The sequence below is a fragment of the Solenopsis invicta genome, chromosome 15 (assembly GCF_016802725.1).
Source record: "Solenopsis invicta isolate M01_SB chromosome 15, UNIL_Sinv_3.0, whole genome shotgun sequence".
NCBI lineage: Eukaryota > Metazoa > Arthropoda > Insecta > Hymenoptera > Formicidae > Solenopsis > Solenopsis invicta.
Window position 1 is genome coordinate 6,648,230 of NC_052678.1, and position 17,605 is coordinate 6,665,834.

The following is a 17,605-nucleotide window of genomic DNA, read 5'->3' on the forward strand; positions in this document are numbered from 1 at the left end:
TAAATATAAATATCTCATATATACAGAGTGTCGCAAAATTTATGAATCAAAATATTACAGCAACAAAGTTATTGAAAAATTTAGTAGAACAATTTGTAAATTTTTATTTCAAGTAATAGTTTTTAACCAATAAAGGCTTAAAACTAATCGATTAGAGATTACATTTAGATAATCACTTGTCATGCGGTCACTAATCTGTCACACGATTCATGCAACTATCTAAATGTTTCTGAGTGTTTCAAACCTTTACATGACGTTGGCCGATGTACGAATCTCGAACGCTCGAGCGCAGCGGGACGCGCGGTTATCTTCAGGTCGTTGCGGCTACCGAGTGACGCGAGCCGCAGCTTCGTACGATAGCGCTTGTCGTTTCGCTTTAATTTCCCGTTAATAAACTGTGCATCGCGCACATCGGAAGTGTCATGCAAGATACCGTACGATCTTCAACTCAAGGTAATTACCGTCGTACTCATGAGTGTACCGGCAACCTGTTGGATCGCGAGATTCGTGACTCTATTCGACTGAAGCTCGTCGCGCGAGCAACAGCGTCAGTAAACCGCGTCGGTCGATCGCATTTTTCAATCCGCGGCTGTTTGTTTTCGGTCTCAATTCGTATGTTTACCGACGTATGTACGTGAGAACGCAGATATAATAATTATTCGGAGACGCGCGTCTGTAATGCGTGTCAGCTGCAACGATTGCGGTCAACCGGATCGAAGGTTATGTTACGCGCCACGGAAAGATGACTGCGTGATACCCTGCGCTCGAAATTCGTCGTCTATCGCGTTAACTTCCCTGTCGCGAGTGCGGATAACGATTGTCGTTTCGCGTTAACTTTCCGTTGTAATAAACTGCGCGTTGTGCAGCGGACATGCCATCAACATCGGAAATGCCGTTCACGATGTCGCACGATTATCGTATCGAGGTGATTATTGCTGGCCGTTACATAAGTAATAGTATTTCCGTGAGTGCCATAAAAAAGCAACAAGCAGGAAAAGAAGAGGAAAAGGAAAATAGGACCTGGGAAGCATCGGGCAATGGCGGAGCAACCACAAGGTAAACGAGTATATGTGATTTACAAATTAAATTATTTAATTATTATTTTTATTATTATATTAAATATTTTTTAAATTAAATAAAAATTTTATTTTCATAAATAAATTATCAATAAAATAAAATTAAGTTTGTCCTCATAAAATTAGCTTATTCATGGTTTATTTATATAAATTTAAAAGGACTCATTTGTCGAATTTTTTAAAAGTTTACATTTAGGAGATAGAGATTTTTGTAAAAATATAATTATTTCATTAATAATGTCTCCTTGAAAAAGATGAATAAAAATTCAATGTACATGTAACGTAATCAATATTAATTACAGCACACGCTACTATAATGTAAATTATATTTATAATACTTGTTTTTTTTTTACAGATTGACGTTAAAAATTCCGCTGCTGTGCATCGTGTGTCGGTGAGTGACAAATTACTTTTAATTTGTAATGAATCTTTGTTGACAGAGATCCATTATTCTTTAAAATGCATACGGTGCGCTAAATTAATATCAACATTCTTTTTCCTAAAAGTATTTGCAGTATTCAAGTAATGTAATGAAAATGTTATAAAAAATTTTAATTAAATAACTAAATTAATAAATGGATAAAAAGAGCTTACTTTGATAAGAGATTAAGTTACGATAACTGTATTTATTTTGTTCTAAAAAATAGACAGTAGTCAAGTTTTAAGAGAGAAACACAATACTTAAGAGATAAACGCAATTGTTAAGAGATCAACACAATAATGCATTAATGACACTTTTATTCTACAACGAATTACACATACAATATATAATACAAAATTGCGATCGACATAATTAGTTATTCATTATATGAGGTCGCAGCATTTGAGCAATCGACCAATAGTTCTGCAATTGCGATGTTTCTTTCACTTTGAAGTTAAAAGAAATTTTAGCAATTGGTAGTTATTTACATTAAGAATCCCATTTTAATCCGAAGCCTAACCGTACGCCAAACCTAACATATATATTATTATCCCAAGATATATTAAATTTATTATTAAAATATAAAATGAGTTAAAGAGAAAAGGAAAAAAGGAAGAAAAAAGAGAAAGAAAATATGATATTTAATGAGACACTCAGCAACTGAAACAAATTAATGAGCACAAACTTAAAGCCATATTCTTTGGATTCAATTAATCATTATTTTATATATTTTGGATATCAATGCTTTTTGCAATGCTTTTTGATTTTCCTAGTTTAGAATAAACATTAATTTATTTTATTTATATTAAAATTAATTTTCAATTTTTACATAAAAAGTTAATTCATAAAAAAAAATGTAATAGTCGCAATCTATTGCAGCACCATAAATTTTATCATCAAACATTATGAAAGAAAGTTCTTTCAATTAAAGCATTATAAATATCTAATTTTATTAAATATTTCTGTGAAAATAGTTAGAAAAATCTGAGTAAACGATTTTATAAAATAAATTTTTGAAGTGGTCTATTATATATTTTTTTTTACAAAGTATAATCAAAATTTGAGAAATATATAAGAAAATGAATACATATTGCTTAAGCTAAAAGAAGCTCCAATCATAAAAATATAAATGTTAATTGACCGACAAGAAGCTATCTATCTATCTAGATTTTGGATACCTAGTTTGTTTAAGTTTACCTTAAATAATATCTAATTGTAAATTAAATGTTATACGTAGTTTCTTATTTAAAAAGCAGATATGACAAAAAAAATATTCTTAAATTGTTTTTCTGTTTCAATTACGTTTAATTAATTGACATATTTGAAGTTTATCAACATTGTTAATATCACGTACTTATATATCATTGTTATTATGTTCAAAATGACAATTAATCATATATATTCCTTGTGTTCTTAGTGACACCTACAATTATTTGACAAATAGATTTGATTATTGACTTGTTCCGAACACATTTGACGCGTAACTCGAATAATTATTATTGGAAACTGTTGAACGCACGTATAATACATCGTGCATATAATTATTATGTGCAAATAGCAACGGGATAATGATATCTAATGAAGATATTCTCAATACAATTTTAAATTATTTTCTCTTTTAATCATTTTTCAACAATCGAAGAATTTAATAATTTCAAATTGTTTAGAAATTTTTGCTTTTCATGTTTGAAATTTGAAAGGATAATTTTTAACAGTTATAGCTAACATTTATAGCTTTACAAATAACTTGAAATATTGTGAATTGCGCTTTATTTAAATAATATATCTTATACATATCTCACTGTAAATAATACATTTTATATTTCTCTCTATATTACGGCAATAATAATTGTAACGTAAGTTGATCGCTAAGAGTTCATTGTAAAACGAAAAAAAAGTTTTTTGAAAACAAATAAGATTAATGCAATATGAGATAAGAAAAAGTATAAAATATATTGAAGAGTATCTTCGGTAGACTTCATTATTCTGTTGTATCGCACATCACGTGTAAAGAGAACAAAAGGTTAATCGTTAAATCATTCTTAAAAGTAATGCGTTTGATTAGCATATTTTAATATACGGTTTATTCTCTACGTACCAGACGTCCCAAACTAGTATGTCTGGTATTATATTAACTATCGATTGTGTTTTTAATAATGAAATACGCAGGTTTGGGAACGTTACTTTAAAAAGTAACGCGTCACCTGTTGTCGTTACTTTTTATAAAAAGTAACTCGTTACCGTTGTACGTTACTGATTTTAAAAAGTAACGCGTTATCGTTACTTAGAAAAAACCGATTCGTTACTTTTTTCATTATTTTTTTTATAAAATTTTGATGATTTTTTTTTACGCTAGCATTCAATTGTCTATGTTGCTATTTGACCATCTCAATACGAAATCTAAAGTAGTTTTGGCTTATCGCTTTGGTTCATGTATTTTATATTTATAAAATAACGATGAAATTTGTGTAACTATTTAAAAAAGTGTAATGACATTACCGTTACTGTTACAAACAAAAAAAGTAACGATCGTCACAAAAAAAATACCAGTAATAGCGTTACAAGTAACACGTTACTTTTCAATTTTGCAAATACGTAAGAGGCAGCGATACAGAGATAAAATGCATCGGGAGCAAAAGGGAGAAAAGTTTTACGTTATTATATATTTGAAATGCGCTCTTGAAAATACTTCTCTAAACTCTTCATTAATAGCGGTTGATTTATAAGCTAGTTTACACGTTAACTATTATAAAACTGTAATAATTAGGGCACGCTTTATTTAGTAATACCATCCTAGTCCCATGGTTGAGTATAATCGTGTGATCAATCACAAGATACGTCGCTTATGTCGTAAAAATACAAAACTAGCTTGCCATCACATTGATCCACTGGTTTCTGTTCATACCTTCTTTACGCAAATTAAATCGCAAATTAAATCACAATTTAATTTGCGATTATATCGTTACAATTAAATCTGCATAATCTCATAAGAACGACTACTGTTGTCAATAGTAAGTTAAATATTAGACCGATATGTAAATAACATAAGAAATAAAAAGGAGAGCTGTGTTTCGGTCAAAGCGGTGGATCTTGATGTTTTATATTTTCATATCAACGGTTGTAAAAAAAAAAACTGTTTAGGACGTGTAATATATTATATATCATGTAATTAAACCATTAAAATTTTTTTATAATAATAGTGTTACTATACCGACTCTCGACTTTTAATTTCTTTATATTTTATTTTCACATTAATTATTAATTAAATTTTTCAATTCTATAAATTACATGTCGATATGGTTGTCGGACTTACAGTTCAATCATAAACTGAAACTAGAAATAATATCTCAAATAAATTTGATTGTCAAATTTAATAATGATGCTACTAGCATCTTAAAAACTGTAAAGAACTTATTGTAAAAAATATCACTTCAACCTGGGCTCGATATATGTGTTACTATGAAGTCACAGGCCGCAACGGTTTTTTAGAAATGGAGATAATGACAACTGATATTCTAAGTGAACATTTTTTGATGAACCATCTCTGCATTTCAAGAAAAATTTAATAAATTGTTTGAAGTACGTGAAAATAATGTTACTTTTTATGACAATGACATGAGTGATACAATATGTTAGACATTCCACAGAACAATCTTTTCACATAGCAATAAAAATTTTATGATTATTTGCAATTTGTTAAAATTTGCCATAAGACATAATAAAGCATTCTTCCATGTTCTTTTGTGTATTTCGAAAACGCAGGACAGATAATTTATTTTTTAGTTTAAAAAAGTTTTAAACTAAAAAGTGAACTTCTCCGGTTTCGAAATCGCAATTCAAGTTTGTCACAGCAAGGTATTCCAAAATCATTTGAAATAATCAATATATAAAATAATATGAATAAAGAGACAAAGAGAATGCAAATAATAATAACGTTTTCATTATTTATCTATTTATCGCAAGTATAAAATACGACAATTTAAATATTCTACGCATTAATTATTTATAGTCATGTCTTTGATAACTTAGCTGTTCGATATAAATTCGTTATCGTACAGAAAGATACGTAATGAGTGGATCGCTTTTGTTTGTATGAAAGACTTGAAAATTCAACCGTCGAATAGTCAGATGTGTTCAGTTTGCATGAATGTTTGATCGCCTCTGCGTTTTGGTTCACGTTGCCTTTTTACGCGCGTTGAATGACCCAGCGCGTGAAATATTACGTTGATGATACGTTAGCTAGATTAGCGAGATCGCAGTGCGATTCAAGTGAAATGTGAAGTGATAGTGAATGTTATTGCGATCGCATCGTCTCCTTCCGTGGCTGTACCCGTTTAGTCGCTTTTCCCTTTTCCATTCGGTATCTTGCCGTTATGCGCTTTCTCCGCGATGTCGTTTGCTTTGGTCGATTTCTGGATCGACGGCACTGCGCCGTTATTTTCCTTCTTGGAAGTATATGCATTATTGTAAAAGTCCGAAAACAGGAAGTAGAAGAACATCGTATTCGGCAGTACCAGGATGATCGACCATTTCGGATAGTTGCAGTCGTAGAACAACAATTGGCAGTTGTGCAGAAAGGCCAGACAGAATTGAGTCTGTTGAACAGAAAGATTACCGTAAATAATTAGTCGGTATTGTGGATGAAATAAATTCTTAAGAATATAAATAAAAATTAATTTTAAAAGGTAGCAGTCTTGGAGAGCAGTCTTTCGCTAATTAATTATTTTAGTTTATTTCCCTCGTACCATTTGTAGGGTGGTAATGTACTTCTTCCACCAGAGGTACCGTTTTTGCTGGTGGTGAGGTAGCAATGCTGCCAGGAGATAATAAGTATACATGATGATATGCACAAAGCTATTTATAATTCCTGCAAAAGAAACCACATGTCGAAATTAGCACGTGTGATTTTGATCTGATTAAAACGACGGAAATGTACAAACGAGAAAACCAAACTAGATATCACCACGTTATTATCTATTCTAACGTACCTACAAAGATGCCGTGACCGCCTGGATAATATTTCGTAGCGCCCCACGATATCATTGGCATCACGGTATGATGGTACATGTGAAGAAATGTGATTTGCTTTTCCTTCTTGCGCAATACGAAGAACACAGTGTCGAGGAGTTCTGTGAGTTTCGCCAGAAAATAGACGTAAAAGCCTCTTGCGACCTGTAACAAGTATCACACAGAAACCGAATGAAGATACGATCGACGAATATTTCATGTTTTTTTTTTATCAGAAAAGTTTAATTGCGATATCCGCGCACTCTCGAATAAACGAGAATATTTCGCAAAAATACAGGAGAGAAAAAAATGAGGCTCTTTCAAGTTAATAATTAAACAACAGTGAAGTATCGAGGAGGTAAATTATAAAATTAAGCTAATTGAAAATTCGGTGAAAACTTAAAGATACATGTTCAGCACAGAGAATATTTACGTACTTTCATAGGATACGGCTTGTATGAAAAATCCACCCCCTCGCATGTCAAGCTGTAATTATGGTATAATATAGCGTCCATGCCTTCGTTAAATAACCACGTACTAAGAAGAATCTGCAAAAAATTATAAAGGACTAGTATGTTTTTTAATTGGTACGGCTTTCGGTGTTCCATGTTTCTCGGACCCCACGACAATACGAAATAGAGGTAGCCGATCAAGATACTAAGGCCGGGTATGGGAGACGATATGAGAAACCAGTCCCTGGTTCGAGGATCTGAAAAAATAAACAGTATGCATAACAAAACAGTTGTAAAATCGTAGTCGATAAAGTTTTATTATAAATTTCATTTTTTGTTATAAACGATTGATATGAGAAGATATCCCGTTTGTTGTTTCTTAATTTAAAAATATAGATTTTCTATGATTTTAATCTATTATAATTCTGATTTATACATATTTAAATTACATTACTGGTTGAAAGTGAAAACAAATGAAATTTCATTAGCCTTGAAGGTTATGAGATTAAAGGATGATAAAGTAACAGAAATTAATTTCAACGTTAATAAAATGAAAAAGAATATACTTGAAATCAAAATATTAATAACATTTCGGATGTTTACGATAACCCAAGTTGAGTTGGTTTTTACTGAAGCCGAAAAATATTGAGCGTACCTCTCTAATACTTGTATGAACGCTGTATCATATTGCCCGAGTTAAGTTTAGACTCTGTGCCCAGTCGGTGGACTGCATGGAAATTTTCCAAAAAATTTGGACTGGGCACAAAATCTAACTCAGGCAATACGATACAGAATTGAGTTGTCATGAATCGTACAGGTACTAGAGAGAGTTGCGCTTAACATTTTTCGAACCTAGTGGAAACCAACTCAACTTGGATTATCGTAAACACCCCATTAAATGTCACTACAGAAACGCTTCTAAAATTTGTTACATTTATTAAAATTTGTAAAATTTATTTATACAGTAAATTTGAAAACATATGGTTCTAAAATGGTTCTAAAATAATTATTAAAAGTCAATTTCCATTCAATTACAATTCATTTTTATTATTTTATTATTATGACTTGTTCTAATTGGGTATGATTTATAACAAAGCAACAGATTGATACAATTGCAAGTGTTTCGTACAATTGGACGTACTATAGAACGGCATTAATGAAGATAACATAGTAGTACGTGCATTAAATAGCAAATACAGCATTTGCTGTAATGTTTTAACTTTACATTTTTATTTATTTAGGAAAGATTTTATGGAAAGTTTATGAAAAGTTGATGAATATTATTGAAATAGTTTATTTTTATTTTGTGTTGTAAAATACAAGAATGTTATGTAAATAACGCACATGCATTCTTTTTATTAAATATTATATTTACATTTATTATATTAATTATATTGCAAATATTAAATAAAAACATATAATAAAAATACTAAGTACATCTTATATATAATTTTCATTGTAATTCTTTTAGTATTTGGGGAATTACCAAGTACAATAAATTTAAATATTATTTCTGAAGTACTTGAAATTTCTTAAGAAATAAAGTTAAAGTTAATAAAATATTTCAGAAATAATAAAATGATAAAATTTGGAGGATTACGGTCAGCAATATTTCAAAAAGGTTTTAGCTATTTCAATAATTTCTTGTTAACATTTTAGAAAAGTGGCACATTTTTTCAATAACTGTCCAGCAACTTTCCAACGTGATTTCAAGTGCACGAGTCGCGGACATTTTGCTAGAATTGTCTTAGGAATGTTGCAAACATATTTCGCAACTTTTATGAAATGTTTCATTTTTCGGTGGAAATATTTCTGAGAAACCTCTGAAAAAAGTTTGGTGCTGATGGATACCATGTTTTTTCACTATTTTGATAGTCCAATAGTCATAATCTTCTTTAAATCTCACATAATGTAAAATGAACTTACCAGATAAATCATGGAACAGAAATTGCCAGTATCGCACGACGGAGTTGTTGTAGATGTTAGACATTCTGTCGAACGTTGGCGGCGCGGTGATGTTCATTGGGAAGTTAACTGGAAACACATTTTACAAGTTTCTTTTTTCTCTACTTATTAAGTTCGCCGGCTGCCATACTAAACTGATTTAATTATACTCTTGCTCATTCAAAAGTTTGAGTATAAAAAAAAACATATTGATGTAATTTATATGTGATAGTAATACATATTTAAAGAGTCTATACTTTAATATATCCAGGTTCTACGATAAATATAATAAATACGATTTGACGTATGCGGTTCGAGAGAAGTTTAACGTCACGTCATACATACAAATTACTAAGTTTTATTATAAATAGCTTCGCATGACTGTGGCGCTCTTAGTTGCAAATAAAACGTTAGATCTGTCATAAAAAGGAATTCTTGCTTTTATATCGTCATTAAACTCGCGAGGCCCTAATTGGGTTAATGTGGCATTTTCTTGCGCAAGACGCGAGATTTACCGATTGCTGAAATCTGCATTCTTTCAATAAATCCGCGTTTGAACCGGTCGCACATGTCTAGAATGATCGAAAGTGGACAGAACAGCGATAAAAAGCATCACAAACCATTCATTTTCGCAGCCTTTAATGATAGGTTGTATTTCTACTTGCTTAATAGCAATGCTACAATTGCAAAAATATGTATAATTACGTGTATTGAACAAAATATAGACTGTACTTATTTCTTTTTAATTTGTGATATTAAGAACGCATTTGTTTGACTTTACATCGATGTTGATCGCATATACTAAAAAAAATTATTATTTAGAAATATATCTACAAGTTTATTTAATATATCTACAATTTGCATCAATATTTTTTTTAGAAAAAAAGTCTTTTTAAAAATATATATTTTAATTTATTTATACCTTTTTATTTATTTAGTATTTAACACGCATCTTCTATACCACATTGTAGAACAGTATGTTTCGCCCATATAAATCACGCACAAATCCGTAATTATTCGTTATCAAAAACAACATGCCGTTTCATACGATTGAAATGATAAATCGCTTTTTTTACAAACATATCCCTATAATCGTCATTACGGTGCAACAGTTTAATAATGCCGTTTCCTCACAATATTAAATCGGATATCTGTCAATGCCGACACACTTTCGTATTTGCAATCCGGCGTGCGTTTGACTCCTTCTGATTATTAGTGCTATTAGTAACATTATCCGCTTCGGATAATAGAGAACCACGACCACTGCAAACACGTACGACTTTCCACAACGCGGCGGAACCAAGTGGAAGTACTGCCGGTGCGAACAGCGGGCGACCGACTGCACACCGGACTTTTCACTGGAGAGTGAGAGCAGTGGTTGAAAAAAGGAAAAAACCGATGTGATCGCCGTAGTGGTTTGGTAATAACTAGCTAGCAGCACCTAGATTAGACGATTCTATATTGCGACACTACATTACGAACAATCTTTCCCATTAGAAGAGACAATTTTTCAAATATTTACGCGAAAAAAGCAGTTTTGCTGAAGTATTTAAAAATTTAGCTAGATACAGATTTGAAAATAATTTTGTTCAATTTTGTCCATCAAAATAATTAGAGAATATTCAAAAATAAGCAATGTTGCAAAAAGTTTTGATATTCTAGCAATCAGTTAGAGCACTCTACATAATTATTTTGATGATCTAACAAAATTATTTTCTAATCTGTATCCAGCTAAATTTTTCAATTTTTAATCGTTTTTTCTGTGTATATGCAACAAATTTTCAATCGACGCTTGAAATTTTCTTTTCCTTCCCAGCCACCACTTTTCTTCACAATCCAATTATTCATAAAATATATAAAGTAGTAGTATGTGTAGTAGTTTTTTTTTACTAGCCTCTGATGGGATAATTAATTTTTAAGAATAAAAAATAATTACGATTAAACATTTGCGATTGATATAAAATAAACTTTTAATTAAAATAATAATAATATAATTAAAAGTATATTAATTAAAAAAATGTTTTCAGATAAACTTTTGAACAGAAGTCCTTTTTGTAAAAAAAAACTTCTTTTTTTCTAATATTTTTAAAAAGTCTACAGTTAGTTACGTACGCGGATAAACAAAGAATACATTTTCCACAATGTTTCTTCATTTAATGACGTACCACGAATATAGAGCAACGTATCTTTTTAGCATCACATAATCCACAATTATCACAGTCTAAATCTCCTTTGTATCTTAAATATCATTTAAAAACACGTCTTTTTATAATTGTATGTGCATGTGTGCGGTCTTTCACAATAGTCCTCTTCTTATTGTACATTAGCAGCATGGTTTTCATGCAATCTTATAAATCACATGGTATTTCGTGCGCTTTAAGCGTGTTGAGTTTACTATCGTATCCAACATAATAACAGGTATCTCGTTGCATGTTACTCATTATGAAAATTCTATATGTAATCAACAATTAAATTCTAATGTGATCTTGATCAAAAATGTTTATCTTGATCTAAATTAAGGATTTGACTACACAGCAGCAGCTTTAAAAATGATCAAAATTTATAAACTACAAACTTCTTAAATGTTATTCTTTTTCTTACTAAGAAACGACAAAAAATGTTGGTTGCAAATTCTCAATTTTTGGTCCTGAGACCAGTTATAAAAAACAATACAAGAAAATAACTTTGCCTGCAATAGCTTGCGCAATGTAAATAACTATATTTTCCTGCAATTTTAGGTAAATAAGTTTTAATGAGTGAATGGATCCTCAAGTGAACTTTTACGTAAATATTTATTTGAGTTTTATTAGTATATATAAAAACTTTTAATTAATTCGTAAAACATCCTCATCAAATTTGTAAATAAATAGTACAAAACAATTTTACATAACATTAAAAAATAAACAAAAAAATTAAATAAATTTTAAACCAATAAGAGAATTATCTCAAATTTTACACAAATGCTCGATAAACGTAATAATAGAATAACTTATAAAATTTTTAGTAATGCTTTGAGACGTGACACATGTATCTTCAATTCAAATATTAAAATATATTGCCAAAAAGTGAAAATAGACACTATAAATGGTTGATTAATGACAAAACGATTTTCTTATGAAATCCACTCGTTCTTATTATCTGAAAGAAAAGGGAGTTGCGATTTACGAAAATCGCAGAATCATAAAATTTCGCCTCGTTTCTGATATTTCGCAAAACCGAACATTACATCAATTGTATAATGGCTCCCGGGAGATCGGCCGGTGTAACGTCGTTAAAGTTCTTACATAACGCTTTTTATTTTAGGACATAGACAATCGGTTCCCATGTGTACGCTATCGTCGGACTCAGCAATTTAGCTTTAAAAACTTGGATAACTTTTCAACCATCACATTCATCCAATTTAACTTTTATTTTCTTTTTTTCTCTCATCTTTAATTCACCGAATTTTTTTCACGCGTATTTGTTTTCTTGTTTCATACTGAATTATTGATGACAAATTGACTGAGCCAACGTGAGAAATATGATGATAGTAGAACCCAATAAATCTTGTATTAATAATAATCAGATAGAATAAAAAATCGTTTAAAAATTGATTACATTTAATTGACGCATAAAACTTATTCATGTCATTGGTTTCATCTCTTCTACATCAGCATTGAATAATTTTATATCTTTGTTTTCTCAAGTGATGTACATCAAACTATGCACTTCTCCAGTTGAAAATTTAAAATATAGAGTCAAACACATTTCAAATTACTGGCTAATTCTACTTTATACAAGTAACAATCATTTTCGCATACACGAAAAGGATACATGCCATGTTGCAATGTACCTTTTAAATATCCCTCTATCTCACATTGCACTCCGTTAACGCATAAATTATCGACTCTAGTAACGTTTTACATAATAAACCGCTAACACTGTCTCTCTACCAGTACCCTTTGTCTTCCACGACCTACTCCGTTGAAACCAACAATTGCTTCAGGACCATGCAAATGACCGCCAATAAATTCACCTTGCGAAACACGCTACCGCGGCGATTTGTCCTTTTAACGGCAATTGCGACGTACCATCCACTCGCTTTAGAGTATTCGCATTGGTACATACGTCCATCACGTTCCCAACAGCGCGTCGTCCGTCGCGTGCATCACACGCACGCTCCTATCGCCCATCAAGGGTCCGTAATGGTCCGACCGCAGTTTCACCTATACTATTGCGACACGCATTTCCTTCGCTGTTTCGCTTTATCCGCGCATTGCTGGCACGCGTTCCGATTTATCCCTGTCTCATTCGTTCGATGTATACTTCGCGAGGAATGGCACAAATGCAGCGCTCGTCTTTCGTCTCACTTTCCTCCTTGTCGTCGTGATTTATTAATTCTTGTGTTGATTTGAATAACTGACCCGTTCCGCGATTATTGTCACCTTACCTCAGCATTCCGGTCGCTTATTATGCCTGTGATGACAGGTAAAGCAGAGTTGGAATATATTATGTCATCATCGTTCATTGATCTTTCTGCAAAGTATGTTGTATATATTTGTGTTGGTCGATGAATGATTCAGAGAATTTAATTACCTCTCAGGCATTCTGTACCAAATCTAAAAATATATATCGAGAACATCCAAACTATATACTTCTCTTTAATTTGAAGAACAATTTTTTACTTTAAAAATTTAGCTAAGTGCAGATCTGAAAATAATTTTGTTGGACTAACAAAATAATTTCACGTAGGACTGATGTTCAAACATGAGTAATGCTGCAAAAATTTTACATTTTAGCAATCAGTTTGAGTGTCCTACATAATTTTGATGTGAGCTAACAAAATTATTTTCAAATCCACAATATATCCAGCTGCATACTGAAATTTCTAGATACTTCAGCAAAACCATTCTTTCCGTGGAGATTGAAAAAAAAAAATGATTGCAAAATAATGTCCTTAATATTGATTTTCCTTGGATAACACTCTCTCTTTCTGCAATGCTCATCTGATTCAATCTTTGCATGCATAAACGTCCAAGTTCATCAAGAATACTCGACTTCTATTAGAATGTACAGATGTAAATTATATTAATACGCGAATAAATTATGTGAACCGCAGTAATGAGCAATAATACGTTCATGGACTTTTACTAGCGGATCGTGTTACTAACGTTCATGGTCATTGGCGACCAGTTGTTTTACATTGAATACACATTTGAATGTATTATAATCGTGCAGTGTATAAAGTGATTAAAACACAATTCAATACATTATAAATACTGATTATATAAATAAAACACGGAAGGAGATCGTTGCAAAATGATAAGAAGCTATAAAGAAATAAGTACGGAAGACAAATATTGATTAAATTCTTGGATTGATTCTTGAATTGATTTATGAAAAATTAGAAAACTTTAAATCACACTGTAATCTCCCTGGCACAAAATTAAATTCGTAAAAATAATTTTATTTTACCTCAAAAATAAAATTGCTTCAAAAATAACAAAGCATTAGTTTACACATTTTAATCATTTCTTTAATTTAAATTGTAATTCGTAACATTGTTGTAATAATGTTGTAATAATTGAATTAACGTTGTAACAATAATGTGTAATATATTTCTAATATAAACTAAAAAAAAAAAAAATGTTGAGTAGAGGGATAAAAATTTCAATTTTGTCAACTTCAATCGTTTTCTAATCATTTTCCGTGCGGACAAAAAATGCACATTAGAATTTGCGTATGTGTGTCACTAGGAGCTTTACCGGCGCCTCTTCCTGTCCGGTGCGTTTCTATGCCACATTGATCCGGAGGGCTCGAATACCGGTTCGCCAAGTAAGTCATGCACCTTTCGCTCATAGAACGCGTTTACTTTGTCTGCCGCGACGCGAGTTTACTGACCAGCGATGCACTCGCTGATGGTCTGTGGAATCTTGCTTGCGACAGCAGGAAATCGCGCAATATTCATCCTCCGATAATGATCGCGCGATCTCGATCTTAATCACCAGCTGATTGCATACACATATATCTTCTTGAAATAACACGATAACAAAGCAAAGAAAGAGCCCGTGTGATTTTTGCATTTTGCAGACTCATACGATCAGTATTGCTAAGCACAACTTGAGTAATTCATGATCGGTGAGTCAACGAATGCGAAGAAAAAAGAAGTGCGCCACCATCCGCCTAGTGTGCAACTACAAATCAGTTTAAATGTACGATTATCTCGTTTCGATTTCTATCGTTTCATGATATCACATATTAATTATTAATTAAAAATATTAAAGACTAATTATTCAATCAATCGGTGTAATTAAACTTAATCAAGTAACTTCATCGATCAGTGTAATTAAACTTAATTAAGTTTAAGTGCAACCAGTGTTTCTAAATCGCGTATTAAACGCTGTTAAGAAGTTACGAACGAGTGTTGAACCTCTCGATCGTTATGCAAAGACTATTATTAACTTAAGATAATCTTAAAATAATCTCAGGATAAAGATTTGCTCTTTTTTCTCTCGCTCTATCTCACATCTAAATTCTATATGACTTTTCTGGAGAATTTTCCATGTACTTAAGACCGTTTACTTTACGCAAAGTCTTTCGACAGCAGCCCATTGTACCGCTTATTTTTTAACGTTTTATTAATAGCTCTCTGTCTACATACTAACGTCTTTCGATAGAGGTGCTTAAACGCGCGATTTCATCGCCACTTAGACAGCGGCATTTCGCTGTGGAAATGCGTATATGGCAATATTGCATTATCCTGTAATTTCACGGCCGTAAAATCGGCCATCGTCAATTTTGAAGATTACGTTTCGCAGGTTGCAACAATTCATCTCGAGGAGATTATTAAACTAAGATCAAAAAATGTATCAAGTGATTTATCGGTAATTACAGTTCTTATTGTGCAATAATATTCCCAAGGTTTAAGAGAAGGCTTAAACGAAGCAGCATTTACCCTCGCTCTGTAATTGGCCTTTAATAATTAGAGAAAGAAACGCAACAGAAAAAAAACATCTATTGAAAAGTATCAAGAACTTCGACGTTGCAGTCTGAGAAAAACTCGTTTCGGATAATTGTCATTTGTCACATACACGCAAAAGTCATCGATATCGACCCTGTTTTTGTGACAGCGCGATTAACAAATTATAGAGTCGCAATCTTTCAACTACGAAAACATTAACTAGAAAGGCGCAATAGTTCACGTTGCAATTCAACGACAGAGAAAAGACACAACAAATAACGTAGTTTACAGTATCGTAAAGAAGAAAGAACAGAATCAGTTCATTGTGAAAATGGCGAAGAATTGTAAAACTTGACACAGCTGGTATAATAAATTAAAAAAAAATAATTAATTATCAAAAATTAACATGATCTCGATGATATACTTTAATAAGTTTACGCAAAAAATATCTAAGTAAAAAATAAAGTTCAACTTATTTTCAATTTTTTGAATTTTGTTGATCCTTTATAACTGAAGATTGTGGTCTTCAAGTTTTGATCTTACTTATTAATAAGTTGAATGTGGTCACTACTACTCTCTATTTAATGCATGCTCATGCATGTTTCATGATGATTGTCTTGAGACAAAGATACTCTCGATTTGCCATTGTTTTTCGAGAGATCATTTAAATATCTATAATATGTTCTGTGGATGAATTTGAAACCAGATTTTTAACACAAATAACAGACGTGCAACTCTTACACCATTTAATGGAATGTTTCAATGAAATCTACTTAAAATAAGATCTAACGATGATAATTTACACGCTTCAATTCATACAAGCAATGTCAAACAGCAATTTCTGGTAAATGGAAAAACGATGGAGAAATTGATTGCACAACAAAGTCGCGCAGCGAAGTTGCAGCTGCGCTTACTGTTTTAGTCGTTTTGTTCGCGCATATTCCACACTGTTGATTATCTAAGATCTCAGATAATGTAAGAATTGCTTTTTAAAAGTATAGATGGAGGTTCTATTAAAATATTAGTTACAAATAAGAAATACATATTTTTTTATAAAATTTAGAATTTATAAATTAATAATTTTTTAAACGGTTGTTACTTTACTTGTAATTTTACTTGTTAAAAATCTAATTTCAAATTCATCCAGAACATATTAGATTTTTAATTAATCTTTCGGAAGACAATAGCAAATCGAGAGTATCTTTGCCAAGACAATCACTATGAAACATGTATGAGCATGCGTTAAATAGAGAGTAGCGATAACACCACATCCAATTTATTAATAAGTAAGATCAAAACTTAAAGACCACAATCTTCAGTTATATAGTTATAATTATATAAAATTATATAAATTGTAATTATTTAAAAGCTATAAAGTCTAAAGCCTAATTTAGACTAAAGACTTGGTTCGATTCATTTCCTGTCCAACCTTGTTTACGAATAAATTAAAATAAATTAAAAAAAAAGAAACGCATCGAATTTTCGTTTACATCATGCTGCATAAATACATTGCAATGTAAATATTACCTATTTAAATATCGTCATTTAAACGCATTTGCCTCGTTGTAAAATACACATTTGCTTTTCTGCGTTAGCTTAAATTGAATTTCTTTATTATTTTAAATTCAATTGCATTGTTCATTATTATACACAATTTTTTACGTTTCATGTAATTTCTTACAAATTTTGTGCAGTATGTAAATGAAAAAAATTTTTTTTATAATTATATTTTTTAAAAAATTTTAAGTATTATTTATTAATAATT

General features: G+C 31.2%; 2 protein-coding genes across 5 annotated transcripts in view; one reads left to right on the forward strand and one right to left on the reverse strand.

Moving 5' to 3' along the window:
* Window positions 1–1,451: 1,451 nt before the first annotated feature.
* LOC105207307 (elongation of very long chain fatty acids protein AAEL008004) overlaps window positions 1,452–17,605 on the forward strand; it is a 70,367-nt gene continuing 54,213 nt past the window's right edge. Inside the window, exon 1 of the mRNA XM_039458155.1 lies at window positions 1,452–1,470. The gene's annotated coding sequence lies outside the window, so the exon portion shown is untranslated. The remainder of the gene's footprint in view (window positions 1,471–17,605) is intronic.
* Window positions 5,778–17,605, reverse strand: part of LOC105207300 (elongation of very long chain fatty acids protein AAEL008004) — a 65,595-nt gene continuing 53,767 nt past the window's right edge. For 2 of the 4 annotated variants that reach the window (XM_026139223.2, XM_026139224.2), the window contains exons 2-6: window positions 8,883–8,990; window positions 6,942–7,213; window positions 6,486–6,669; window positions 6,243–6,364; window positions 5,832–6,092 (exon numbers count right to left, since the gene is read on the reverse strand). In XM_026139223.2, coding sequence (XP_025995008.1) covers window positions 5,832–6,092; window positions 6,243–6,364; window positions 6,486–6,669; window positions 6,942–7,213; window positions 8,883–8,979 — 936 coding nt within the window. In that variant the 5' untranslated portion in view covers window positions 8,980–8,990. Of the gene's footprint in view, window positions 6,093–6,242; window positions 6,365–6,485; window positions 6,670–6,941; window positions 7,214–8,882; window positions 8,991–9,822; window positions 10,447–17,605 lie in introns of those variants that run through there. The other 2 variants (XM_039458154.1, XM_026139222.2) reach the window with 2 other exon arrangements.